A 27,889-nucleotide genomic window follows, 5' to 3' on the forward strand; every position below is an offset into this window, starting at 1 on the left:
TTTTGTAACAAGTTGAAGCAACAAATATGACAAGAAATAGGTTTAAGCAATAAATTAACAATAAATATTTATAGACATCAATGGTAAATAACAAGTATATTAGCAATGACATTGTTTTATCTATAACAACACAACGAAATGAAATAAAAATTACAGAACAGGTTACATTGTTTTTCCTTTGTTTATGGTTCAAAAGAAAGCCACCCATTTTGGGGAAGAAATTGCTATAACAAATGCTCTTTTTTTCTCTCTGTCTGTCAGGCACAGTGGCATTTGCTAACGATCAAATCATTGAAAGGTGTGAGCTTCAGCTTTCCTCGACTGTCATAGTGCATGATGATCATGGGCTCATAGGCTGCCGGAACACAGCATGGTCGAGGCGTGGCCCCTTTGCTCATGTGATGCATGCGTGACTTCACCAACGTGTGCATGCTGGCTGGCTTGTAGTTGTGGGGGCAGGAGCCATCACAGAAGTACATTTTGTAACTGCTGGGTGCCACGACCCAGTCCGACCAGCCTATGTCTTTGAAAGACACATTCAACGATATCCGGCAGCACTTGTTTTCCTCCTCGCAGTCTTCTTCCTTCATGGACCTGACTTGCCTAGGTTTGCCTTTTCCGCCATGTAATATGAAGTCCATCTCTAGGACTATCTTAGGTATAGTCTGATCAGTTCTTGATCCCATGGTAAAACCTATATCAATGGTTAAAGTGCTATTTCTAGACCGTACCCTCCATTTTTCAATGGCAGCTCTTATGTCCAGCGTCACATTTCTGGTGCAAAATCGTCTTTTCGTAACAAATTTTTCCATGTGGTGGAGGTGGGTTTTTCCTTCTTCGTATTCATGTATTTTAATCTGAATTTTCTGTTTATTATGTGAGCAGCCAGGGTCAGCATTGTGAAGTTTCAGCCTGGCCTGAACCAGTGTCTCATTTCTGATAGAGGACATTCTGTGGAAGTCTGCTCTGTACCAGGCAGTCTTGGGATCCATGTGATGTTCACCCTTCTGCTCACTGACTGGCACCACTGGAAGGAAACAGAAAGTTGTTCGGTTTATTTAACCGTGTGTTTTAAGTGACTGTGATATGGTTGTTGTCATGAGTGCTGACCAGAAGGCTCAGCGCTTGTGCAAATCATACATGACAGTCTTTCCAGTTTTTTACTTTGAAACTATCAGTCATCAGTTGTTTCAGATGTGTATTGTTTACTTCAGGAAACATGTCAGATGAAATGTCACTGGATGTCAATTCAAATAACTCACAAAAGACTCACACAGTCAAACAAAGAACTGTAATGCTTGAGTAAAATGTGGCCAAGCCAGTCTGAGTAATATGTTCTCAAATTGCATCATAACATTTCAGATGAGTTTTTCAGCAGTCATTTTAGTGTGCCACAATAAGAACTGAGGCAATACTATTGAAACGTACAGGCATATAAGCTTACCAGAGACTGGGAGGATGGTTGTTGAGACTCTGTGTGTGTGCTGCGTGAGTGTCTCCTCTTGAGTGGAGTTCCCCCTGAACAGCTGCTGCATCTGCCTGTACTGCTCAAACATCCTGTCCAGCTCCTGCCTTGACTCTCTGGCTCTCAGCGCCGGTGGCTGGTCCATTCCCAGGTAGCCCAGGATGCTGGCCTTCAGGGCGTCTAGCTGGAGGGTCCTGTGTGCCTCTCCATGCTGCCTGTGAGCACTACACCTAACAAGGGCGAAACAGAGAGCGAAGGTTCCAAGAGATAACAGAATCCACTGGGCGACTGAGCAGAGCATGGTAGGGTAGCCGACGTGTGACTCGCTATATGTGTGGCTGGAAGTATAAATGAAATTCCACACATGCTTTTTCATTTATAGGTGCAGGCCACACCCCTTTTCACAGTCAGTTGTTTACCTGCTTACCACCCACAATAGCCTCAAGGTGTTTGCTCTCTTGGAAACATATCAAATCTGGGCAAGTAAGATTGCTCTCTTGGAAACATATCAAATCTGGGCAAGTTTCCTAACTAGATCCCTATCATTTTCATGTCCAGAAGTCAGAATTCCACATATAGCAGTCAAGCACCTATACAGTTACCTTTACAGTGAACCGACATACAAAGGATGGGGCCCATGATTAGTGCACAGACATACAGTCTGTCATACATTTCTCACTTTAAAAATTGAAATAAAATATACATCTTACCCTACTTTGTCTGACAGCTCCACATTGCCATTCATTTAAAACTGACTTAGAAGGAAGTTTAGTTTGGCTAATGTTTTTATTTGTCCTTTTATGTAAGCATTGTGCAATATTGCAGGAGTTTGGAGTTTCAACCCAGACAATTGCAATCTTTGACATGATTCCTGGAGTGAAACTGGTGATTCATTCGAGTTTCCCTTACCTTGTTAGTTGATAAAAAGGTAGCAACCTTCACCTTGACTGGACGTGTTAATCTTAATCTTTCCACAATATGTTCAGCAGACATATGTTTAACCATCATGTAGATCACTTTTCCAGTTACTTTTAGTAATATCAAGTTATAATTTAACTACTGAACAAACAGTAAGCCATCACAGAAATTCTATTGGTTTCCAAAATAGCAAATTCAGTTGTTTTGGGACACAATCCAGATTTAAGGGTTCATATTTCCCTCTAAAATGTTGATGTCATCCACTAGATATGACACACCAAACACCAGAGATCAACAGAGACCACAGTGTCCATTACAATACAATTCCCATTATGACCACTAAAGCCATTAGAATTTCTATACATTTCAATTCAAAGGCTATTTATAGGTCCACTGCCACTTACAAATACAAACTTTATTTTTGCCAACTGAATCTCATTCTCATCATCTCACAGAAGTAAAACCCTTCCTTTTCCCATTTCACTGCTCAAAACAAATCCTGGATGCCAAAGAGGCCTGTATGGAATTGTCAGTATATGTAAGTAGGCCTATGATTCACCCACGATGACCATGAGCCTCAGGAATTTAAGTGAGAGTGTAAGGTAGAAAGGGATGATTCAGAAGTCTTCATATGTAATTTTGCTTTTCATCATTACAACAGACACACTGAGTGAACTGGCTTTGTCAGAATTACAAAAGAGGGCTTCTATATTTGAAACTTAAACAGGCCGTTAAAAAAAATCATCACATGACGACACAAGATAAAGCGCTACCACACCCATGAGGAATTCTCTTGGGGTGCAAACAAAGCAAACAGTCAGTGTCACACTCTGGAAAACTTTCCACACATACCTTAAAACATATCTGTGCTATCTGTGCTTGCTATCTATATTGATGATGTTTACTCTTGCTGGCAGAAAATGAATAGTGTTTCCCGTACTGTGTCTAAAGTTTTACTTTATGCACCCATGTTCAAAACTGTATTTATTTGTATGTTGGCTAATTAGCTGCTCTTCAGCAGTAAACTCATTATCTACAGGAAAAGCCTCTGTAGCCCATGCATGAAGAACCATAGACTATGTGAAGAACAACAGCTGCCTGCTTGTCTGTTCTGATGGCCTACTGTGGCCCTATAGGTCCCTCTAGTGGTAGACACCGAATGCGTGTCAATTTTTCAACACTGCAGCCCTTTCAGGCCTTCCCATTCAGCAGTCTGCTTTTGAACATGCCATCAACTGCAGATTTCCATGATTTGATCGAATATTTCTACAGGCCTTCCAAATATACAATGTTCATATCACAGCATTGTAAACATTAAATAAATACTTAGGCCTACGTTTCAAACAAAGATATCAAAGTGCACACAAAGCATTTAATTCTAAAACAGTGAAAAACAGTGTTACTGGCAATGAGACTGAGCATTTTGGAATATTGTTAGATGTCCTCCAACAAAGAGCGAATACATTGGGGAATCAAAGTCTTAAGCTACAGTCGTCATGCTCACGCAATTCTGCTAACGAGTGCTGTTTGCTCTGGTCTGCCTGGAGCAACTTGCAGAGCATTAAACAAGAGATCTGAAATGCAGTGAACTGTGACTTATGCATTCCTCAATACTCTGTACAGTCCAATATAGGCTAATCAGATCAAGGGGTAAGTGTGGGGGATGGAAAATGTGTAAGAGAAAAAGAAAACCTTGTGCCACGTACTGTGTTTAGAAAAGGGGGAAGCTTCAATGACAGAATCTTAATATTCTCTCATGGTGTAGTTTCCCTTCCTCTAATGTGTGTAACCAGTCTGAACATGAGAGTGAGACAAAGCCAGAGGCTCATTTCGGTGTTACAATGTTGCTAAATCAATGTTGCATTGTTACATCAAAGCTGTATCGTACCACTTGGAGACAGGCAATAATCAATTGGGCTATTCAGCTCCAGTAGCCTACCAGGCCATTGTTTACATCATGTGACCAGGTTCTGGTCACTACACGGCTTTCTTGATGTTTGACATAAAAGACAAAGTCTGCAACAAGATAAGAATGGACTAGCCTATAGTTTCCTCAGGACACTTAAAAATGAATGTAGGCTACTGTATTTAGTGAAGTCTATGTTAAAAAAGGAATGTCTATTTGTAGCGACAGCAACTGAATAAAGTGACACAGGAGCTGAAGTATATTTTTGGAAACGGATCCACCAAATGTAATGCCCCAGTTAGCAGTTAAGATATATGACAGGTGCCTTAGAGCACACGTGCTATCTTCATCTAAACCTACAACCATTCCGTGTTAATTATATGTTATTGTGCGCATTTTCATGCGTCATAAAATAATTTTGCTCGGCCGCTATTGGAGGAATCGTCTGAATTGGTCTACCAATTAAAATCCTCATGAGGTCAGGTGACTCCGGCATGTTCGAAATAACGAGACCCTCTCCGGTTGCCTATAGATGCTGCTGTGCAGTGAACTGTGGATTGCTTTCAGCCAAATTGATGTGCAACATTGGAAGGCAATGGACTAGATTTTGAAAGGAGACAATTGGTTGACTGTTTTACAATGGACGAACCAAACATACTCAGACGGCGTGGACTCCAGGTAGGGCGCAAAGATTGTCGCATATTTGCAGCTTACCGCCCTTTAAATTAATTCAGCAGCCAGTTGCTAGAATGCTATTTACCATCCGTCTTAAGACACCTGCTTTTAATATTTCGCTGCATTTTCCGATAGCCTCCACCCGGTGTTGCTCGTGAATGATGCTACTGTGTGTGTATCTTAGGTCTACCTGGCTACAGAAAGCACCGATTAATCTTGCTTCTTTACGGAATTCTGGGAAATGTTCTGTGCATTGAGCAATATTTCAGAATGTGTAGTTGCCCATTTAATTAAGACCAAGACCCAAAAGCGCAAGGCGGTGGCACCACCACTAGGCTACTATCTCAGCGGATAGGCTACGTTCAGAACACACATTTAATAATATGAAAATATTTGTACCTCTTGAGCAATTGACTCAGATGAATCATAAGATTGACCTACAAATTGCTCACTATGATGTAGCCCAGTTTCTCCAAACAAATTATATCCATAGAAATAATGAGGTATTAGGTGCCTGTTCCCATTTCCAGTTGCCATGGTGATGTGCGATTTTATATTATTTTTTATCCCCTTTGATTTGCATTCTTTTAGTTGCCATTTTAATGCTAGGCCCACAGATAGTCCTTACACACAGTTGAAATTAACAGAGATTTTTAAAAATATTATGTATGGTCCTCATTAAAGGTTGGCGCCTATAACTCGGCTACAGCTGAGATGTTCATAATAGGCCTAGTGTTAACTGTAGGCTAGAACAAAAAGTAGACTATAGGCCATAGTCTGAAGAACCAAATCACAAGGATTTCAATGATGCAGAAGAGTGGCCACATGTGGTGAGAGATTCAGAACACACTCTCCCATACTTTTCTTTCTTTCTTTCTTTCTTTCATTTTCTCTCTCTCTTTCTTTCTTTTTCTCTCTCTCTTTCTTTTTCTCTCTGTCTCAGTCTGTCTCTATGTGTGGGTGAGTGGGGGGGGGTTGTAACATGTGGAACTAGTTTGTCCTGTTCTATTGTGAGTGAATTTAACCAATTCTATGGTTTGCCACCATATGTCTCTGCCTCTGTTTCACAAATACACTGATGATGCACGTATAAACTCACTGTCTCACTGTAACCTGTAATTTACTCTCTAGCTAACCTTAAGATGGACTAATGAGAGAGTTGTGTAATTGGCTTTTCAAAGTTAGTGTTGTAACGACACAATTAAGCAATACTTTGCAAAGCTGTATCACTATCGAATTGGCCCATTAAAAGCATTATTGGCAAAACATGATTTAGTTATTAAGGAGGTATTATTAACAGGAGAATTAAATTGGACAGGATTAGCTGCTCCTAACTTTAACAGAGTCACATGTATGTTTGGCTCAACATGATTTATAGCATACAATTGCTGGTTAAATTTAGAATTTAAGACTGGCTCACTTTTTGGCACTTTTTCAGCATCTACAGACTAGAGGTTGACCAATACAGGTTTTTCAATGGCCGATGCCAATCTTTTCTTTAGAAATCAGGGTCAGCTAATGGCCGATATATGCAGCCAATATTTATTTTTTGCCAATATCTGGCTGTTTTTTCCTCTATTTCCATGATCAAGAATGATATAAGAGGAATCTAAGCCTTTCACTTTTCTCCCAGGAAAAACATTGTACCCAAAAGTTCTGCTGGTAATTTAATTGACAAAATGGGCAGTATGCGTCATATGTGTTCCACACTAGGCTGTTTGCGGATGCGCCAGACTGGTAATTGGCTTAATATACTCGGATATCGGCCGATGCGATTATTTAAAAAAATGGCAAAAATCGACCGATTAATCAGTCTACCTCTACTACATACCCTGAAGGAAAAAGAAAGTTGGTAGGTCTAGGCCATTCACAATATAGCTCATCTTCATTAGTGCGTCTACATTCTTGAGAGCCTATAACAATTGACCAACATTGTTTCAGGCATTATGTTTTATTGTCTCTTTGAGATATAGTAAAATCAGGCCATGTTTCTTATCTTTTCAGAAAGAGTTAAGCCTTCCACGAAGAGGAAATATGTGAGTATATTACAAATGAACCCAATCACTAAGGTCCACTAAATCTGTTTGCCAATCAGAGTGCGGGCAAAGCAAGATGTTAAAATGTTTTAGAACCTTTAAGAGCTCTTATATCTAACTAACCCCAGGATTGCCTGTAACCGTAAAGAGTCTAAACCTGTTCTCCTTGATTTGTATGTTGCTTACAAATTTGAATAAAGTGGGTGAAACTGTATTTTTATTAAAATAAAAAAACAAATGTTATGGTTGTACTTGGGAATGATACGGTAGACATTAAACCAGTTTTTAATCACCTCATTTAATCATGTTTGATCACCAACATTTAACATAGGATATCACACTGAAATGGTCATCCTCACTTTGGACTATGCAAAATTAAGTGGGGGGGGGGGGGGGGGGGAGCAGCATTTCCTGATACTTAGGGCTGCAACTAATCATTATGTCCTCAAATGCCTTGTTTTGTCCATACTGCCGAGATATTTGGTTTAGGTCTACTGTCTTAGAAGAGTAAAGCGCTTTGTCCATACCGCCGGTATATTTGGTGTAGGTCTACTGTCTTAGAAGAGTAAAGCGCTTTGTCCATACTGCCGGGATATTTGGTTTAGGTCTACTGTCTATTTTGTTGGTGCCACTCAATAAAATCTATTGTTTATCCAGGGCTTGCCAGTTAAACATTTCGGCATGTGCGTGGTAAGTGACCGTGTTTCATGTTGGCGCCTATTTGCGGAGCACTTAAATAAAGCTGACATTATTCAAGTTTAAACGGCTGCAATCAGAGGGTTTATAGATATTGTCCTTAAAAAAATGACACAAACTGATTAACCATTACCAAAACAGTTGGCAATTAATTGACAACTAATTGATTAATCGATTCATTTTCTCAGCCTTACTGACACAATAATGCACACATACCCCAAACAATAATACTGAGTGAAGAAGAAGAACAAGAGGAAATGTGACTTGTAACAGTTGTGATTACTTTATGGTCGAATGTATCAGGCTTACACATGCAACACATGCTACACACACTACCATTGAGCAGAAATGTGGCATGTGACGTAGGGCCTATCCGAATGAACTCTATGATCTCCTTTCAAAGGCAACATCCTTCGGTGACAACTTCCTCCTACATGTTTTTCTAGTGTTAGCTGGTGAAATCGTCTTGTTTGTAAGCCTACTGTAATAGTCATGCAACTATATTGAGACCGCCAAAGGTGATACAGTGTTTTGTAACTTTTCAGAGGATACTTTTTAAAGCGTCAGACGAGAGAACTAGGACTTCTTTTGCAGTTTGGGTGCTATGTGTCATTGGAAAGAAATAACGCGATGATGGCATCTCTTGCCACAAGTCGCCTGTCTACTCAAATTTCTTACGTGATGGAGTCTACTCGTCCGAGTTCTGAAACTCTGACTACAAAACTCCCATCTTCTGTCTGGATTTACTAATTTTGGACCTGGATAATTAATGGTATTTTTATGAAATCGTCGGGAAAAGTGTCGCCTCTTCCCATTCGACAGCATGTCCGATCGAAATTATTGGACAGTGTGTTCCAGTTATAAAAGCCAGCTGGTGACGGGAGCGTTACTAAAACGCAATAAAGGGTAATTAACCACTATTTTATCAGTTACATACCATGCTACTAACCACCATTTTATTCATTAAAATTGAAATGCGCTTGCTTTTAGCTTGGCTGGCTAACTTGCGCGTAGACCTGAAGTTTGTTCTGGGTAGCCTAGATAACAAAGTAGATTATAATAATTGCTGACCTACGTTTTAACAAACGTTATTATGTTTATTCATTGCGAATGTTAGTTGAAATTCGTTCTGTGGACGAGTTCGAGTGGATGTTCTTTGTGCGCCTTAACCAATAGCTATTTTACATCCGCCCTGTTTTGTTTCCAAACGAGTAAACGTGGCCATTGCAAGCACACGCGCTTTTGTATGCATCGTCTTGGGGTGGCCAGCCTCACCCCCACCCCACCCTCCTCAAAAAGCTTTACTGTTCATTCTGAAGGATTTCATAGTCGTACAAAACCAATGCTCCATTTAAACACTTCTTATGTAAGGCTATTTTGTGCGTTGGTCACCTTGCATATTTGAATGCGACCGTATATGTTGCACAAAGCTCACCTTGTCTGAATGGTGTTTGGGTAAGGGACGGCGATAATTTCGCCTTTACATGGTGTAGGCTACAAACACTTGTAGCCTTTGCTCTAACAATATGTTTTTTTACGTAGCACTAGCAGGCATTTTGTTGTCCTGTTATTAGAAATTAGGATCACTGGACAGTCAAAAAGGCCAATCGCCAATGATTTACATGGCAAGAGAAATCAACTTAGGCGATCGCTAAAGGCCCCCTTTAGATTTTTTTTTCTGCCCAGATTCAGCCTGATTCTCTCTAGTTTCATGCATGTCTTGTAAAATTCTAATCAGTTAATTTAAGCTCAAGAGCCAGACAGACTACAGGTAGCCTACTTTGAAATCTTCAAATCCTATCCCAGTTCCCCTATTTCAGTATGATTTTAGACTTTGCAGAGTTTGCTTGTTTGGTATGTTTCATGCTGACCTAAAAATGTCAAGCTATGTCAAATCTTCCATCTCCTTAGTTTTAGGTCATTCCCTTTGATATTGCATGCATGAGTTCAAAGATGGCACAGTGTACAGATTTTCTTATGGGGACTACATAACAGTCTACTAATTTGCTCATGTGTGGGATTAGACATAGTAGACATAAGAGTATCCTGAAATGTGTACCTTTTGGGCCAACAGTAAAAACAAAAGGAAAAGCCTGGCAGTTGGGACCCCTTCACCAACACTGTCTCGGCCGTTGTCTCCTCTACCTTTCCAAACAGGTAATGATCATGCTATCTATTCAGTCAAGATGGAAAATAAAACTTTGGAAGTCTTTCACTAAAAAGTGTTAAGATGTACCTTTTTATAGTTTAGCTGTATGTGCCTGAAACAGAGCTTTGCATTCATACATGTAAATGGTCTAATTAGGCCCACAATTATGAATCTTACTATGTTTCCTTTCAGCTGGTGGTAGTCCATCAGACAGTCCAAGAAATGTTTCAAGCAGCGCATCAGTCAACTTCCCCTTCATACGAAAGTAAGATGTGTTTTGTACTTTTATTTGTTTACTTTATTGTAGCGGCATTGCACCTTAAAAAGCTTGTTACCAGTATTAAATCAATTATTTCATACTTTAAAATGTTAAATTTCCAAAATTGCCCAACATGGAATGATGTAAGGACCACAGTGTACATTTTAGAGGAGACTTTCTCCACTTACAGTAAGTGTGGCATTATCCCGAGGTGTCCACTGCTCTTTCTGAAGGTCAGCAGTGCAGCAGAAACATCCTCTGTGTTAGGTTTTGCATCTCAAACTGAAGCAGGCCACCACATTACCCTGAGGACCTAGGGACTTGATATTTGTTGTAGCAATTACCCAGAAATCGGTGCACAGCCTATTTACTCAAGGCTGCTGCGATTATGGGACGAAAACTCATTCCCTGTTATCAGTTCCATGTAACAGGAAATTGCAGTAGTTCTCAGGCCCTTGCTCCCAAACCTCAGTCAGATGTTATGTTGATTAATCCCTTAGCATGTCAATATACAAACATAACATCTCAAAAAGTGTTGGACAGAGTCAAATACTAATTGTATCAAGCTCTCTGTTCTTGAAGATAATTGAAGCAACAGTAAATGTCATTACATACGAAGGTTTCTTAAGCAGATGTATTCTCAGTAATTTTGATATGGACTCAATCCATTCCATGTACATGAGAAATATGTTGAAAATCATATCCATCCTTACTCAATTCATTATGTTTATTCACAGAAATGTTAGTCGATGTCTCACTTCTAAACATATTACACAAGCCTCTGTAGTGGAATTAACGCCACTTGCTATCCACACCTTAACTTAATCGGTTACATGAGAGGAGCTTAACCACCATCCATTAGCACTGACGCTGGCTGCAGGAAAACAACCGCTTCTGGCCCATATAGACTGGAGGGCACACAGGTGTACTCTTGTTTGCCATGACTCACTGAATAATGATTATCTACCCTTTGTGTCTTTTTATTGTACTTTAGTATTGTTATTGTACTTTAGTATTGTATGTTATTCTCATTGTACTGTTCACACATGCTAACAGAAAGGCGTTTCCTGCTAAGAAAGTGCTTCGTCATATCTGTTAATTTCTATTTAGATGACTGATAATAATTCCCCACTAGTGTTTTGCAAGCTTTCCATTGAAGCAGACTCCTTTCAGATGTGTAGATTTTAGGGGACCCAGTGCTTGAAGGCTAAACTCAATTTCTTTTATCTTCATGTGGTTTCTTATAGAGCGGATGCAAGAAGATGGTCAGTGGCCTCCCTGTCCTCGGGTTATGGAACCAACCCCACCAGCTCCTCCGTTTCTGTGAGTGGAATGTGGTGATCTCTGTGTAGCCTCTTTGACTGTCCATTGTTAAGGTGAACTCAGAAATCGGTTTCTTTGACAATGCTCATTCTACCAAGAAGAGGCAATTTGTTACTGCCATTGCCTGCTCATTTCATGGGCCATGTGAAAATCTGGAACTTTTTAAAATGTTATAGGAAAAACAAGGGCCTATGTGCTAAACAGCTATGAATATAGTAGATGATGGTCGAGAGAAAGTTGACCAAAAACAAGCCCTCTCTTTGCTTTGCAGTTTTATATCGTAATGCATGGAACCCACAATGAGGTCACCATCTCTCAACAATGTGCCATTGAGCTGTTGTCAGTGAAGTCTTTATGTAGCGGGAAGCACAGAGTCTTCTCTGGTTTCCTCCTTCAAGCTGTTATCCTGTCATATGCACTGCCTCTCATTCTCCTCTGGTGATATCTGAGCTTGGGCCTGAGGGATTGTTTTGAAATTCCAGTCTGTGTGGCAGGCATCCCATGAGACCTGAGGCCAGTTATGGATAAAATGATGATCTCAACCTCAGGCATATTTAGACTCGGTTCCCACAAAATAATAGGCATCTATACATGGAAGGTTTAGCATGTTGCTAATGTGTTTTAAATCCACCATGTCTGCTTCGAGACTTGTTCATGGAGCACAGCAATGAAGACCTTAACAATTTTGACTTGCCAAAAGAAAATGTCATGATGCCATATGGCTCACCACAAGAGACAAAAAAGAACTCTCAATGAATGTGGGTTTCTGTGACCGTCTAACGACAATTCTGAAAAGCAGTCAAGCATTTTGACGAGTGGTTGCTGTTAGTGATGCATGCTTCTCCCCTTGCTTTTTCTCCTCCAGTCCCTGTCCTCTTCTCAGGAGCTGCTCCACCAGTTTCCCTCTCAGCCCACTCTGGACGAGCTGCGCTTCCTCTCCAAGCACTTCAGCAATGAGAGTGTGGCCGATGAGGAGGCCCAGCACCCTCCACCTCTTCGCCGCTCGCGCAGTCTCAGGTCAGTGCGCTCAAGGACATGGGATCTCCCATAGTACCGTGCTGCAGTTAAGCAAATTTAGTTAGTTGATGCTAGGGTATTGGTATTGCATCAGGAATTTCAGGTTTAGCAAGTGTAATAAAGGTTTCTGGTTTGGCTTAGTGATTTTGCCTACAGCTGTGATTGACAAATCAGAAAGGGAAACCAGTCTGTTGTAAGGGAGGGGTATTGACATCATTACGACCAGCATTCCTGTTTGGTTAAACATTTCATGAGAAGGACTGTATGCACATGCTCAAACACAGAAGGGCCAGATCCTCAGAACCTCATGCTCTTTATGTCTGTAAACACAACTGAGAATGAAATAACAGGATAGATGTTGCTCCTACCTTACATAAGATGAAGATCCTGTTCATATTAGTTGTTTCCTGCTGGAAATATTTGATTTTTTTTTTTTTTTGTTGTTGTCCTTTTTACAGCCCTGGACGCACATGTGGGTCATTCGATAATGAGATTGTCATGATGAATCATGTTTACAAGGAGCGATTCCCAAAGGTAAAGGGCTACCACCCCAGGCTAGTTGGGATACAGCATTGCATTTTACTGCGTCAGTGCACTTAGTATTTGAAACATTGGTCCCATATCCACCTGGTCCACAACAGCTTTGTCAACTCTCCATTTATAGTCTCTGTTTCAAGAAAGAGTAAGCAATCTAAAAAGTTGAAAATGTTCTGCTGAAGGTTTGAATTCAGAGTATTAAAGGTAAAGTAGAAATGTATAATGGCTAGCAGTGTGATATACCAGAAGCATTTCTTCAATATTGTAATGGTTGAACACTGTAGCTATTATGTTAGCTACATGATAAATAGCGTTGTAGTGTTAATGGTCCAGTGTAATTGTGCACATGGTGTAAGGCCTAGCACATGCTGATGTTTTTGTTGGAGCTGGTGGTATCAGTGTTGTGTTAAGTGTCGGTGCTGCAGCGTGATGCCTCACATGAGTGTGGCCCTCTCCCTCAGGCCACGGCTCAGATGGAGGGTCGCCTGCTGGCGGTCCTCGCCGACTGCTGCCCGGATAGCGCTCTGCCCCTGGCCGATGGCGTGCTGGGGTTCATCCAGCACCAGCTGGTGGAGTTGGTCAGAGACTGCCTGGAGAAGTCCCAGGAGGGCCTCATCACCTCCCGCTACTTTGTGGAGCTCCAGGAGAAACTGGAGAGGCTCCTGCACGAGGTGAGAGAGCCAGGGTGATGACCCCCCCCCCCCCCCTCCCCACACACACACACACACACACACACACTCTTACATCCACACTCCCCTACATCCACACTCCCCCCAACTTGGGGAGCATCATTCTTAATGAAGGCATTGTCACTGTGAAAAGTCAGGGAAGGCTTTGAATCTGCCTGTGTGTGAGAGTGGGAGAGGGTGTTTTTGCCTTAGGTTTATAGTTTTATAAAATAGGTTTATAGTTTTGAACTACATGCAGTATCTATTACAGCTTAAACTGGTTTGTAAATTTGCTCCTTCTCTCCATTTGTACCTCTCTCTGGATTGATCAGGCTTTTAGTGCCTTTCAGTGTGTTGAAGAGTCTGCAGTAGGAATGCATCAAAGACTGCTAAAGATGTAGTAAAGCTGATCTATAACAGCTAACAGACAGGCTTTGTTGTCATTGAATATTTACCTTTATTCCACTGCTTAGTTGAATTTCCCATTGTTCTGCGTTCTTTAGAACGTGTATTAACCTTATGTTATTTGCACACTTATAAAGTAGATCCATATTTTTTTTTGGCCATATCACACTCGTATATTAATTCGCCAAACTCCTTGTGGAGTTTAAATGAACTGTCACTATGCATCCGAGCTGTAAAATACAGACGTTCAGAACATGGCAACATTGTAGCATATGACGGAGGTGGCTTTTAGCCAGTTGGATGGCAGTAGGCTGAGTAAAATAGCGATGTTTCAAAGTTAAGGTTCATCAGAATCCTGGGATATGCCCGCTTGACAACTGGAGAGATGGAACTAACGACTGGCCTTTGGCCATAGCAACCATCCATTTAGAACTAGTAACGGCAATTTGTCCTTCAAGTTGAGAAATTAGTTGATATGTGTCTGAAAGAAGTAGTTCTACAAACCAGACAGTGTTAGCGATTAAAACGTTTAAATTGTAACAGGAAATGAACACCACACAAGTGGCAACAGTGGAATAAGCGGGATAATGAACTCCAAATGAATGCACTTACGAGGTTTAAACGCCCCTCCGCTGCACGTCAGGGCCGTTTTACAGCCTCAAACGCGCATATATTTCTGTGAACCGAACGCCGTGTTGTACGTTATCTCTTACTGAATACCCCCTCTGATGTTCCGTGTTCCTGTTCCATGTGAGAACTATATCACTGATTATTTCCAGTCTTGTGAGTGGTTCTTCATCTACTCTTGAACATAACTTCCTTGTAAAGTGTTGGCAAGGAAGACATATATAATTTTAAGTTCCTTGTATCTGGTAAAAGCGGTCTTTCAAGTCAACTGATCACTGACCTGTTCCTTTGTATTTAGGTCTGTTTATGTAACTGCTCATGGTTACTCATTTTGGTTTACTGGTAGCTGACTGTTTGGATTTGACATTTTTCTTTTCAGGCTTATGAACGTTCTGAAAGTGAAGAGGTGGGCATCATCAGTAAACTTGTGAAGAAGATTCTCATCATCATATCAAGACCTGCAAGATTACTAGAATGTCTGGTATGTGGAAACAAATGATCGGCTCACATACACTGTGGACTTGGCTGTCTGGCGTTGACAACATCCTGACACAATATTACTCATTCACTGACAGGAGTTTGACCCGGAAGAGTTCTACCAGCGCCTCGAGGCTGCTGAGGACCATGCCAAAGAGGGCCAAGGAGTGAAGACGGACATACCCCGCTACATCATCAGCCAGCTCGGCCTCACCAGGGACCCTCTGGAAGGTAAAATGAGCCACCTCTGGTTGCTCTCCTTCATGTTGCAGATGACCTATGAGGATGTACTGTACCAGTCCAAAGTGTTGACACACCAACTCCTGTAGTAGGTGGTTAAGGTTATGTCATTTTCTGAGAGTTGGAGAGGGACATGTAAACTGAGATTAATTGAATTTAGATCAAAATCAGATTGTGCGGTTCATGGTGACTCCCGCTGGCCAGTGTGAAGCAGGTGCACGTTCCTCACGGTGTGGTCTTGTTGCTGTTGTTCTAGAAATGGTGCATCTTCAAGACGGCTCGGGAAGCACTGTGAAGGAGTCCAGTGACACTCTGGAGGTAAGAGGAACAGTGATAAAGACGTGAGTCATGTGTCTGACATTCAAGAGTGGCAGTCAGAGACTCGGCATGAAGACAGACTCTTGTTCAGATATCAGGCTATTTGTAGGCTAGGCTATTTGTAGTGATGCATCACTATAAGGGGGTCCTTTGTGTCCTGTTTGGCGCCTTTAGAACCGGCTTGGCTGTACCCCTCCCAGACGAAAACCACTGGAGAGGGACTTTGAGACCATTAAGCTCATCAGTAATGGGGCCTACGGGTAAGACGACTCCTTTGACACTGCTGTGTATGCACACCTATTGGAGAGCTAGTGACCACAAGCACTGGTCAAGTCATGTCGGTTGAGGGCTTTGGGAAATGTAGCCACTGTGTGTTGGTCAGTTAAGATTTGAATAAAGTCAATGCAGCACAGCGATGCAAAGCAGCATGAGCGCACATAGAAGTGTCATTTTATAGGGCTGCAGAGATCATAAAATATCAAAGTGTTTGTGTGGTACCTCGGCTATTCCATCCTTTGGATTAATTTCCTTTTGCCCTCACTTCCCCTCACATTTGAGCATAAATAAACATGTTCTCTTTTAACAGTGCTGTGTACTTGGTGCGTCACCGGGAGACCCGGCAGAGGTTTGCCATGAAGAAAATAAACCGGCAGAACTTGATCCTGAGGAATCAGATCCAGCAGGTGTTCGTGGAGCGAGACATCCTAACGTTTGCGGAGAACCCATTTGTGGTCAGCATGTTCTGCTCCTTTGAGACCCGGCGGCATCTCTGCTTGGTCATGGAGTACGTGGAAGGCAAGCAGCATTTTCATTCTCCTCTGGACCCACCTCACTTCTCGTCTCTTCTTTAGGACCATCTCTTGGGTACCGGTCTGGTTTAGTCATGTTGTCTCCATGCATTTGCAGGTGGGGACTGTGCCAATCTGCTGAAGAACATGGGACCTCTCCCTGTCGACATGACTAGAATGTACTTTGCAGAGACTGTTCTAGCCCTGGAATATCTTCACAACTATGGCATAGTGCACAGGGATCTAAAACCTGACAAGTGAGTTCTGAGTGGAACATCAGATGTGGTGATATGGTATAGCTACAGTTTATCTTTGTGATGGAATGCTTGCTCTACACTGATGCCTTTCACTCTGTTCTCAGCTTACTGATCACATCTATGGGACACATCAAGCTCACTGACTTTGGTTTGTCAAAAATCGGGCTGATGAACATGACTACAAACCTGTATGAAGGACATATCGAGAAGGACACGAGGGAGTTCATTGATAAACAGGTGAGCATCTGCCCTGTGCATGCTGTATATTTCAGAAACATAGCATAGAAAAACATCTATCTATCTCTCTCTCTCTCTCTATCTATTTCTCTATCTATCTCTCCATCTCTCCATCTATCTAATCTATCTATCTCTCACCCTCTTTCTCGCCTTAAACACGGCAGGTCTGTGGGACTCCCGAGTATATCGCTCCAGAGGTGATTCTTAGGCAGGGCTATGGCAAGCCGGTGGACTGGTGGTCGATGGGCATCATTCTGTACGAGTTCTTGGTGGGCTGTGTCCCTTTCTTTGGAGACACACCTGAGGAACTGTTTGGGCAGGTTGTCAGTGGTGAGTAACACTTCTGATGTTCCATTTAATTTAAACCCCATTCAGCAACCATCCAACCAAGAACCAGCTTCACTACCTCCTCATGGTGTCATGTCGGAAACATGTGTATGGTCAAGGCATTTATCTCTGCACTTATCTTTTGCACGTAGATGATATCATGTGGCCAGAGGGAGATGATTCTCTTCCTGCTGACTCTCAAGATCTGATCACCAAACTGCTCAAGCAGAGCCCCCTCGATCGCCTGGGAACTGGTGAGTTTCACTGGCAGCACGGCAGCCCCAACACTTTGAAGTGTGTGTGTGTGTGTGTTTGTTTGTGTTGGCCCTGACTGAGTGTCTTCTATCTGTGTGTGGCCGGCAGGAGGAACAGGGGAGGTGAAGCATCACATATTCTTCCGGGGCCTGGACTGGAATGGACTGCTGCGGCAGAAAGCGGAGTTTGTTCCACAGCTGGAGACCGAAGACGACACAAGCTATTTTGACAGTAGGTGGAGCCTGAGACCTGTAAATGACAGCATTCTGTGTGTGTGTTTGTGTGTGTGTGTGTGTGTGTGGGCATTTGTCAGTGTTGCTGCTTCCATTACACTTTTTGCTTGTGCCGGTCCACAGCTCGGTCAGACCGATACCAGCACACCGGCTCAGACGATGACGATGAAACCAATGACGACGAGTCCTCCCAGGAGATCAAGAAGTTCTCATCATGCTCCCATCGCTTCAAGGTGAGATGGTCATCCTCTGTGATACTCGCATCCTGGGCCGTGTTTCCGAAAAACCATTGTTGCTAACGAAGTTAGCAACTTTGTTGGTTGCAATGCAATTTCCCATTACCAACCAACTAACTAACAGGTTAGCAACTATGGTTTTGGGAAACGCACCCCTGGTCTTCATCATTTCACATAAATCCTCAATGACTGTCAACAATGTCCAGGCACAGCTGTTTGACTAGTGGTTTGAATTCACGCAGCTCAGCGGGCCTCTTTTGTGCGTTTTTGAGAGACCGACTGTGCGCACATGTGTGTTTCTCAGGTGTATAGCAGCTCCGAATACCTGGCGTCCCCATCCAATCTCAGCCTGTCCTCCTCGGAGCGCAGCTGCAGTGAGGAGAAGGAGGACCGGTGGGATGGTCAGCCCTCTCCGTTCAGAGGAGACGCTTCTCTGCTGGGCCTCTCCAGTGATGCCTATCAGGGTGGACCCAAAGCAGCAGGGTGAGTATTAAGACGTGGGAATCTCAACATTTCAAAGTTATATGAAGGACTGTTATTAAGGGGCATTTTCTGCTGTGTTGTGGATTCATGACTCCTGTTTGTTATGGCCACACAAGTATGGGGTGGTTTTGTTTGTCCAAGACAGCAGTAGGGATGTAACAGTATGAAAATTTAACCTCACGCTTATAGTGACCAAAATTATAGTTTTTTGGTATTATTGCGGTATAAAAAGACGCAGAGTGGCTACATGATACAGTGCACGTTTTGCGGTGAAAATGTTTCGCCTTTTAAAATCAGGTGTAACCTAATCTGAATCGCAGTTAAATCCATCAATTAGACAACAGAATCGGTAGGGTACACATTTTTTTTCATTGTACCAGGCCTACTGTATGTCAAAAGCAGGCTCGGATGAAGCTGGGAAGGATTAAACACACGGTTTCCACACTGTGGTAATCAATTGCGATAATTATGATATTTTAAATGAAAACGGTAATTGTTATCGTCAACATTTTTATCGCGGTTTACCACTATACCGGTAATCGTTACATCCCTAGACAGCAGTCAGCAAGAATCTTTTGTAAGCATTCCAATTTCTGAATTTGAATTTCCAAATGTTTGTTAACTGTTTTGCGTTTGTGTGAATCCCATCTGTGTTTCAGCCCTCGTCCCAGAGCAGCATCCAGTTCCTCTCCGTCAGAGAGGAGTGGAAGTCCAAAGGTGATGAACAGTCAGAGTTTGGACACTACGCCGACACGCCTGCCACTTGCAACTGAGGATGAAGGTCAGAGGCCACTCTTTACTATGCAGTTTGTACCATTTGTATGTGCACATGGGCTTAGCCTATTCTGAATGGGTAATAAGAGAGATGTAGAGAGCAGCATTAGCGCACACATTTGTTTTTATTCTAAAATCAAAAATTTAACTTTGAACTTCTTTTACTGGTTCGGGGGGGGTGGGGGTGCACCAAGGGAGGGGGCAGCCGTGGACTACTGGTTAGCGCTTCGGACTTGTAACCGGAGGGTTGCCGGTTCGAACCCCGACCAGTAGGCACGGCTGAAGTGCCCTTGAGCAAGGCACCTCACTGCTCCCCGAGCGCCGCCGTTGAAGCAGGCAGCTCACTGCGCCGGGATTAGTGTGTGCTTCACTTCACTGTGTGCTGAGGGTGTTTCACTAATTCACAGATTGGGATAAATGCAGAGACCAAATTTCCCTCACGGGATCAAAAGAGTGTGTGTGTATATATATATATATATATATATATATATATATATATATATATATATATATATATATATATATATATATATAGCTTGTATAATAAGTGTGTATATGTGTATATATATATATATATATATATATATATATATATATATATATAGCTTGTATAATAAGTGTGTATATGTGTGTATATATATATATATATATATATATATATATATATATATATATATATATATATATATATATATATATATATATATATATATATATAGCTTGTATAATAAGTGTGTATATGTGTATATATATATATATATAGCTTGTATAATAAGTGTGTATATGTGTATATATATATATATATATATATATATATATATATATATATATATATATATATATATATATATATATATATATATATATATATATATATATATATATATATATATATATATATATAGCTTGTATAATAAGTGTGTATATGTATATATATATACGTATACATACTAACACTACGACTGCCATCTGTTTAGCTGATCAGATACACAGATGTGATTGGTTCCCCGCAATGCAAGGGGCAAAAGTAACATGCATCATTACTCATTGCCAATTGATATTGTCTCCTGCGAGAATTCCCATGGTAATGGATATTTTTTGTGGGTCCTCAACATCTCAGACACATAAAGCAAATGCCTAATGTAAAATAATAATTAAAAAAAATGCTAGCAGAAATGACCTTTTCTATTCCAATGTGTTTTTCACCTAGAAAAGAGTGTGTTTCAATGCAGTGTGCATAGTGAGCAATGCATAGTCTTGTGAAATCCTCATATCTTAACTGACAAAATGTTTATTGTTAGTCACTTAACTGACCGAATCTAGACGAGGGAGGGATATTATATAAGCTGTGCCTGTTCGTGGAGCTGGAAGTAATGTGTGTGTGTGTGTGAGAGAGAGAGAGAGGGACCCCTCCCCCCTGACAATGGCCCCTCCACATGATTTAGTTTCAGCTGAATTCTTACACAACAGATTTTACAATTGGATGGTTGTGCAGGACTGATTTGGCTCTGATTGGTCTGTGTAGCTGGTTTGCCCAGTTGTTGCTAGGTTAGCCTTGTAATAAAAGATGTTGGTAAAAACGAAAAATGGGGGTAAAATTAAAGATTAAAATGTACATATGTTGTCATGAGTTTTTCAACTCAAGGCTATTAAAAAATCATTCTTGTGGGCCCTAATTTATCAGGTTGGTAAAGAGCGAAATCTAAAGTCTTACTGAAGTTAATTTGATAATGTGGCCAAACCTGTTTGCTAATTTAATACAATGAGCAAGATCCTGAGATCAAACATCAGTGGATCAGTTCAATGTACCCACACACCACACGATAGCTTTAGTTTAAAAACCACACGATAGCTTTAGTTCCTACACATGTCCTTGCACTGCTCCTCATTTAAATTAGGGCCCTATGTGTCAAAGGGTTTTCTTCTTGTTTTGCCTGGAATACTAATAGTCTTAATCCATTTTGTTTTCTGTGTGTGTTTTCTGTACATTTGTTTTGTTAGAGGGTCTTGTCACCAACCTACGCCGCATCCGTCTGCGCAGCAATTCCACCGGTACTAGGCCCTCGCCTCGTCGAGATAATAGGGGCCCTCGCCGCCTTGGCCAGCAGCTGGAGACTCCAGAAAAACAAAGACTCCCTCCTGGATGCAAACTTCCTAAGTCAGCCTCAGCATCTGGCCTCTCTCTCGTAGTCACACCAGGTAGGCTTGCTGTTTGCCACGCTCCCCCCCTGGGCATGCACCTGGGCCCCACTACCGACATGAAGAACTCAAATGTAACATCTCTAGTGTGGATGTTTTTAGAGTTATTAAATGATCTTTAAACCCCATGGTTTTATGTCTTGGAATAGAAAAGCATGGAATGAGATTGCACTAGTGATTAGCAACACATGACTGGATGGGAGAATAGAAAATGAATATGCATTGTGTAAATATATTAAATAACATTAAATACATTTAACACATTTTCACATATATTTAACACTGCTGTCAGGAGATATAGTATAAGAATAAGTATATATACTCTTTTGATCCCGTGAGGGAAATTTGGTCTCTGCATTTATCAACACTCTGCACATAGTGAACACACAGTGAGGTGAAGCGCACACTAATCCCAAGGCAGTGAGCTGCTTGCAACAACAGCGGCACTCGGGGAGCAGTGAGGGGTTAGGTGCCTTGCTCAAGGGCACTTTAGCCGTGCCTACTGGTCGGGGTTCGAACCGGCAACCCTCCGGTTACAAGTCCGAAGTGCTTACCAGTAGGCCACGGCTGCCCCTCAATATATAGAATGGAATCTGACAAAAATGTCAGATTATTTTTGTTGTCTTGGTTATGGTCGCTGGTATAAGCTTACGTTTCCCTGTTCCATTTGCCTCAAAAGTGATTACTGGGAGCTGGGGACTTGCGTCACACTCCACACACCACATTCCAGTTGTAACCATTACCATTTGATGCTAACCATTTCTTAGGAGTTGTTTGTTGCCGGTTGTTACTGGATTAGCGATGACATTTCAAAATGCATTACACTTTAATGCTTACAAGCGTTGTAGCAACATGATTACAGCTAGAAGTTGGACATTATTATACCTACTGATTTAATTAAATACAAATATGACAGAATCGGTAATGAACAGTACATTTCTATGGCTTTCATTTATTATTGATGGGTGTAGCCATATTGGTTTCTTCAACTTGCCAAGTTGGAATTTTGACTTAAAGGTGCAGTCAGGGATTTCACAGAAAGTCGCAAGTGTTTGTGTTTATGTTTAAATGTATTAACAGACGCTTTTGTGCAAAAAAATACTTTTATATTTTAACTAAGGTCCAAACGAAACACCGCAAAAAGGTAGCTCACCCCTACCTTCAGTTTTCCCAGAGATATTCCATGCAGGGTTTTGTTTTTGTTTGGGGGACAGGCTGCCCACACTTTGTTTGTTTCCTGTTTTCGGAGCCTGGGGCCTATTGCACAAAAGCAGAATTAAGACATCCGGGATAAGTTACTGAGCTGCGTTCAGTGAATCCAAAACACGAGCGTACAGGCTTAATTGGTTGCACAAAGACCAAACCAGGATGAACAGACACAGGTTTCACCTGACTTGATGAATCTATCGTGGATAAGTGCGCGCTAACAGCTCCCTCAAATAGACCCCGCCACCGATCAGATTCACTGATTCACCATGGCAACTAGAATGGCTTCATTGCTTCTTATACGGTGTTAAGTAGGTAGCAATAGCCTTTTCACAACAGCAACAAACAGCAACACCTCTGTTTAGGAGAATATTGCAACTAGTGTCGCGACCACCACGCGCAAAATGGTTACGGCGCTCCCGTGACGTCACATTGTTGCATGACAGGTCGGGAATGGCGATATGTAAAAGTTAATTAATGATCACAAACGTTTAAATAATGACAGTGGGTCTAGTTATATGTGATAACAATGTGTAGTGGACAGTGGAATAACTATTGGTTTCCGTTTGTAGTGACTGCTGACTGAGATAAGGGATGAGATTAAATAGATATTGGAACTTAGCCTGGTCTGGAGCAGGCTAGCTCCACAGAATAATGCCATGGTGACCTATTAACATATCCTGCTGCCCCCATCCCGCTTTTGTGCAACTGGATCATGGATAAATTGAGCCAGGATAACCAAGATATCCCGGCTTAATCCCTTATCCTAGTTTTGTGCAATAGGCCCCTGGGCTGCCTATAGAGACCGTTGTACTCACGGAATGGGCAGCTAGTGGTTGTGAGGAGATGATCGCTGAATGTGACAAATTTGATTGGCTTGAAAAAGCGTAAAATCCAATTGAAACTCCTTCCTACTTTATGAATTACGACCTCCGAGTACATCTGCAACGCACCATGTTTGTTTGGATGTTTGCATGCAATAATACGTACACAATAAGTGTGGACCTATCTACCCATGCCATTCATGCTGTCGTCTCGCCCTGCTTCTCTCTTTAGACGAGATGGCAGGAGGCCTCCCGAAAAGCCCCATGTCCTCCCACTCGCTCTCCTCCAACCCATCCTCACGGGACTCCTCTCCCAGCCGGGACTTGAGCGCGGTCTGTCTTCGCCCGCCCATCATCATCCACAGCTCGGGCAGGAAGTACGGCTTCGCTCTGCGGGCCATCCGTGTCTACATGGGAGACACTGACGTGTACACGGTTCACCACATGGTCTGGGTGAGTGTCCTTGGAGGGCGGCAGGGAACAACACTGCTACTGTTGGGGTAGATGCATCGTGTACAATATGTTCTTTTTGAACTGGGTGTATTTTAGTCCTCTGCCTGAGGTTGTGTCTTGCTCTCTGCATTGTGATACCAGAGTGTGGAAGACTGCAGCCCAGCCCATGAAGCAGGACTGAAGGCTGGGGACCTCATCACTCATGTGAATGGAGAGTGCATCCAGGGTCTGGTGCATACGGATGTGGTAGAGCTTCTGCTGAAGGTACGTGAGCAAAGTCACGACAACAAAATGTGGCCTGATTTGAGGGTTTTTTTTAGAAGAATACATTTTTTAACAAATTGATTATATTCACGTCTATGTGCATGTAGAGTGGGAGTAAAGTTACACTGCAGACAACTGCTCTGGAGAATACCTCAATCAAGGTCGGGCCAGCCAGAAAGGCCAGCTACAAAGGCAAGATGGCGAAGCGCAGCAAGAAGAGCAGAAGGAAGGAAGGTCAAGAAAGGTATTTTAAGAAAGCTTTCACATTCTCATTTTTTTTTGCAGTCTTTTGTAATCATAGCTCTGTGAAATAGTGGTTTATCGTTCGCACAGAATGCACTTCACATTTCCATCAATGCACCTGTTTTTCTGTGCGTGTGCTAGTAAACGCCGGAGCCTCTTGAAAAAGCTCCCGAAGCACAACCCCACCCTCCAGAACAGCCGCAGCTTCTCTTTTGGTTTCCATCACTCTGCGTCGCCCAGCGACAGCCTGTCGGACTCTCCCACGCAGAGCCTGTCTCCGGGACCCAACACACCGTGCAGGAGCCCGGCACCTGACTACTCCGCTGGTAAGATGCAGACCGGTCTTGAGGTGCTGCACAAGAGATGAAATGTGTCAATATAGCGGAGGCCTCAACTACTCTGTTATAGGTCATTTTTGTTATGTTGAGTTGCGATTTGTGCATGAACTGTTACCACTACAAAGCTAATGTCTGCTAGCGTTTGGGGTGTGTCTGTGAGTGCCTGTGTTTTTTGTGATCTCTTTTCCAGACTCCAATTCTCCTCAGAGCTCCTCTCCAGGCTCCAGCTCGCCCAACTCGCCCATACCTCAGAGCCGACCGAGCTCTCTGCACGTCCTTGGCTCCAAGATCCGCTTCAACAAGGCCGGCCGCTGCAAGTCGACCAGCAGCATCCCCCCTTCGCCACTGGCCTGCAACCCGGCGTCCACACAGCCCCTCTCCCCACAGTGCTCCCCCTCGTCCCTCCCTGTAGGGCTCCCCAAAAGCCTCCACTCCCACCACGGGAAAACCCTCTCCCCGCCAACCATCCCCCGGCAGCCGGTGCGTCCCCGCAGCGCGGAACCGCCCCGCTCGCCACTGCTCAACAGGGTCCAGTCAGCCGAGAAACTCTCCGGTGCGTACTATGGAGACAAGAAGGCCTACGCCACGCGGCGGCACACCATGGATGCCCCCCTGGCCGAGAGCGAAAGCCTAAGCGACTGTGGCGGCGACGTGGCCTCCGGGTTCGTCTGCGTGGGCGACCACGCCCGGCAGGGAGGGTTCCTGGGCAGCCAGAGGCTGCGCTCCAGCGACGTGGTCGTCATGAAAAAACTGAACTTGTCGGATCGTCGGGACTCCTTTAAGAAACAGGAGGCCGTTCGGGAGGTCTGCTTCGACGACCCCAACGAGGAAGAGGAAGAAGAGGAATTGGTCACCATGCCCTCCGCCGCCGTTCCAAGCAGTCTGCCACGGTATGCAGCAGCGTGGATCACATCAGACCGACCGGGAGAAACCTGTACAGAGAAAAGCCCAAACCGTGGTACCAAACTCCAGAAGAGTGCAATACAGGGACCGACCAAGGGCAGCCGGTAGAGCTTAGCGCTTGGGGATAAATCAGACTATGACACACTAAATCAGGGGCTTCCACATGATTGGAGCTGTGGATGAAAGCTTACTTTTAGGGGATGCTAGGTAGATAATAGAAGAGGTCATTTTGAACGTTTGTTACAACACAGTGAATGAAAGATGTGCCAAAATTGGGTTCTACTCGTTTTGATTAGTGGAAGTGTAGCATATAGAATACATTTTTGTATTTCCCTACTTTTTTTAAGGAAAATAAAATACATTTATTTATTATTCTTAACAGTTTAATACCTTAATCGTTAAAACTGGGAAGTGAAAGTGATATGGATTTCTTGTTGATAAATTGCACACATGCCCATGGTCCTGCTCATAGGTCATTCTATTCTTGTTTTCATGGCTACATTAACATCAACATGACTAATTAATGAGGATGTTTGCATTTTGTCTTTCATATTGACTTTCATCAGAAAGATAAGATGAATAACAAATGATGGAAAGATTTTGAAACGTATTAATACCAATAACTCTGTTTGCAGGTATGTCTTCCATCCATTTCCACTCTGATTTAGCAAATGAAATGACTACCCTCCTAGCATAGTTGTTCTCCTTTTTCTTTTGTAGGTTTTTTGTATGTATCCCATCTCTAAGTGTTAAATCCAGGTGCCTATGAAATAGGGTGGTGTGATGTGACCTTTGTCCATACAAAATGCTCCAGATGTACCAGAATGTTAAATTAGGTGAATATGAAGAACATGAAATGCCATGTCTGAGCCAAACCCAATATGACATTACCAATCCCTCAGCACATGATTAATTCAGTCAGATGTGCTTGATGACGGCAGATATTTTGCTGGCACAAACATAGTTTTGAGAACATTGTTAGTGGCAGTCAAATGTTCTAGGTGGTAAAATGGGGAATTAAGAACTGATTATGTTTGCTGTAGTGATATTATCTGTAATTATCTCCTGTGCATCTTCCTTCTGCATCTAACTATTTAGAACAAGACATGCATGACTATGTCCTTAGCTATGTAACTACTGGGTGTCGGTAAATGTTTACATTCTAATGTAAAATTTGATGCTAATCATTTTACCTGAAGTACCTTGAAATTGTTAACAAGGACTTTGTTTTTATTTTTGTTTTTACGGTTATTTAAATGGTTTTGTTTAACATGCATATATAACAAACCGTTTTTAGTGGTAGGCTATTACACACATTTCTGCATAATTATGTTCAGTATTTGTCATTGAACTGAAAATACTCTCCACTTTCACTCCACTCTAAATTCTGTTGCCGTTATTGATGCCCTCTGAATTGTCCTCACAGTTTTGTTCATCAGAAAAGATGTTAAGACTCAATAACATATGCAGAACTGATCCACCAGCATTAGAATGGATTCACTGCCTGTGTGACAACTATGCATTATTTATGAGGCTACATTTTAAAAATAATCAGTCACTCCCATTTTCTTAGCCATTTCTGTCCATCTGAAAATGGAATGTAGCACAATTATGTTTTGTTTGACAGTGGTTATTTCACCATGGAGATTTTGGGTTACGTGTAATGTAAACTGTAGTGGTGAAGACTTTGTTTCACTGTTTGGAATATTTTAGAAAATGTGCACAGGTGTATTCTCACCATATAGAAGTATGCCTAACTCTGGGGTCAGTTAAGTGAACTTTATGAATGTTGGTTTAATCACTTTTTAAGTTGTTTATCATGTCTGTCTGAGTTTTGGGTTTGTCATGTTGTGATGCACAAATGGAAACTGTTTTAACACAAACTGCTATTAATGCTTGGAGTATTGCAGTTGACTCTGTCTGACTGGTTATAGCAACCAGGCTCACCTGCTCCAGTGTGAGATATTTATCCACCACTAGTACATCTATGTAATGTTTACGTCCGTCTCATACACTAGCCTTTGTAGGTGTGCTGTGCCCTGACGAAAGGTGATGTGGTTTTCTGTCTCCTTGTCTGAACAATGCTGACAATAAATGAACTACCCCAAAATCAGTTCAGCACTAATGGTTTTATTTATTAACAATGCCTAAAT

General features: G+C 42.2%; 2 protein-coding genes across 4 annotated transcripts; one reads left to right on the forward strand and one right to left on the reverse strand.

The window, feature by feature from the left end:
* LOC121721094 (bone morphogenetic protein 4) lies at window positions 1–2,210 on the reverse strand. The gene is made up of 3 exons (XM_042107717.1): window positions 2,176–2,210; window positions 1,445–1,695; window positions 1–1,027 (listed from the first exon to the last, which is right to left on the reverse strand). The coding sequence occupies exons 1-3, from the start codon at window positions 2,208–2,210 to the stop codon at window positions 258–260; spliced, it is 1,056 nt and encodes a 351-aa protein (XP_041963651.1). The 3' UTR covers window positions 1–257.
* A 2,546-nt stretch (window positions 2,211–4,756) lies between these two features.
* Window positions 4,757–27,849, forward strand: mast3a (microtubule associated serine/threonine kinase 3a). Of its 3 annotated transcripts, XM_042093981.1 has the most exons (28): window positions 4,757–4,967; window positions 6,969–7,000; window positions 7,658–7,690; window positions 9,771–9,853; window positions 10,038–10,110; window positions 11,352–11,427; window positions 12,293–12,444; window positions 12,903–12,978; window positions 13,443–13,652; window positions 15,061–15,162; window positions 15,257–15,389; window positions 15,655–15,716; window positions 15,891–15,976; window positions 16,303–16,511; window positions 16,623–16,761; window positions 16,866–16,998; window positions 17,163–17,328; window positions 17,478–17,579; window positions 17,689–17,811; window positions 17,937–18,046; window positions 18,354–18,532; window positions 19,192–19,313; window positions 21,308–21,505; window positions 23,768–23,988; window positions 24,130–24,252; window positions 24,360–24,496; window positions 24,637–24,821; window positions 25,024–27,849. In XM_042093981.1, the coding sequence occupies exons 1-28, from the start codon at window positions 4,929–4,931 to the stop codon at window positions 25,842–25,844; spliced, it is 4,125 nt and encodes a 1,374-aa protein (XP_041949915.1). In that variant the 5' UTR covers window positions 4,757–4,928; the 3' UTR covers window positions 25,845–27,849. The 3 variants fall into 3 exon arrangements, with proteins under 3 accessions (XP_041949915.1, XP_041949935.1, XP_041949925.1); XM_042094001.1 differs by lacking the exon at window positions 7,658–7,690 and having other exon boundaries at window positions 4,758–4,967; XM_042093991.1 differs by lacking the exons at window positions 4,757–4,967; window positions 6,969–7,000; window positions 7,658–7,690 and adding an exon at window positions 7,720–8,602.
* The last annotated feature ends 40 nt before the right edge of the window (window positions 27,850–27,889 follow it).

This window comes from Alosa sapidissima, chromosome 1, assembly GCF_018492685.1.
Source record: "Alosa sapidissima isolate fAloSap1 chromosome 1, fAloSap1.pri, whole genome shotgun sequence".
NCBI classification, from domain to species: Eukaryota; Metazoa; Chordata; class Actinopteri; order Clupeiformes; family Clupeidae; genus Alosa; species Alosa sapidissima.

Bases quoted from the DNA above. Each gene is read 5' to 3' on its own strand.
- LOC121721094 (XM_042107717.1), bottom strand. From the start codon at position 2,210: ATGAATGGCAATGTGGAGCTGTCAGACAAAGTAGG. The intron at 1,696-2,175 runs GTAAGATGTATA...CGCCCTTGTTAG, and splicing joins GAGCTGTCAGACAAAGTAGG to GTGTAGTGCTCACAGGCAGC. The intron at 1,028-1,444 runs GTAAGCTTATAT...GTTTCCTTCCAG, and splicing joins AACCATCCTCCCAGTCTCTG to TGGTGCCAGTCAGTGAGCAG.
- mast3a (XM_042093981.1), top strand. From the start codon at position 4,929: ATGGACGAACCAAACATACTCAGACGGCGTGGACTCCAG. The intron at 15,717-15,890 runs GTAAGAGGAACA...TGGCGCCTTTAG, and splicing joins AGTCCAGTGACACTCTGGAG to AACCGGCTTGGCTGTACCCC. The intron at 15,977-16,302 runs GTAAGACGACTC...CTCTTTTAACAG, and splicing joins ATCAGTAATGGGGCCTACGG to TGCTGTGTACTTGGTGCGTC.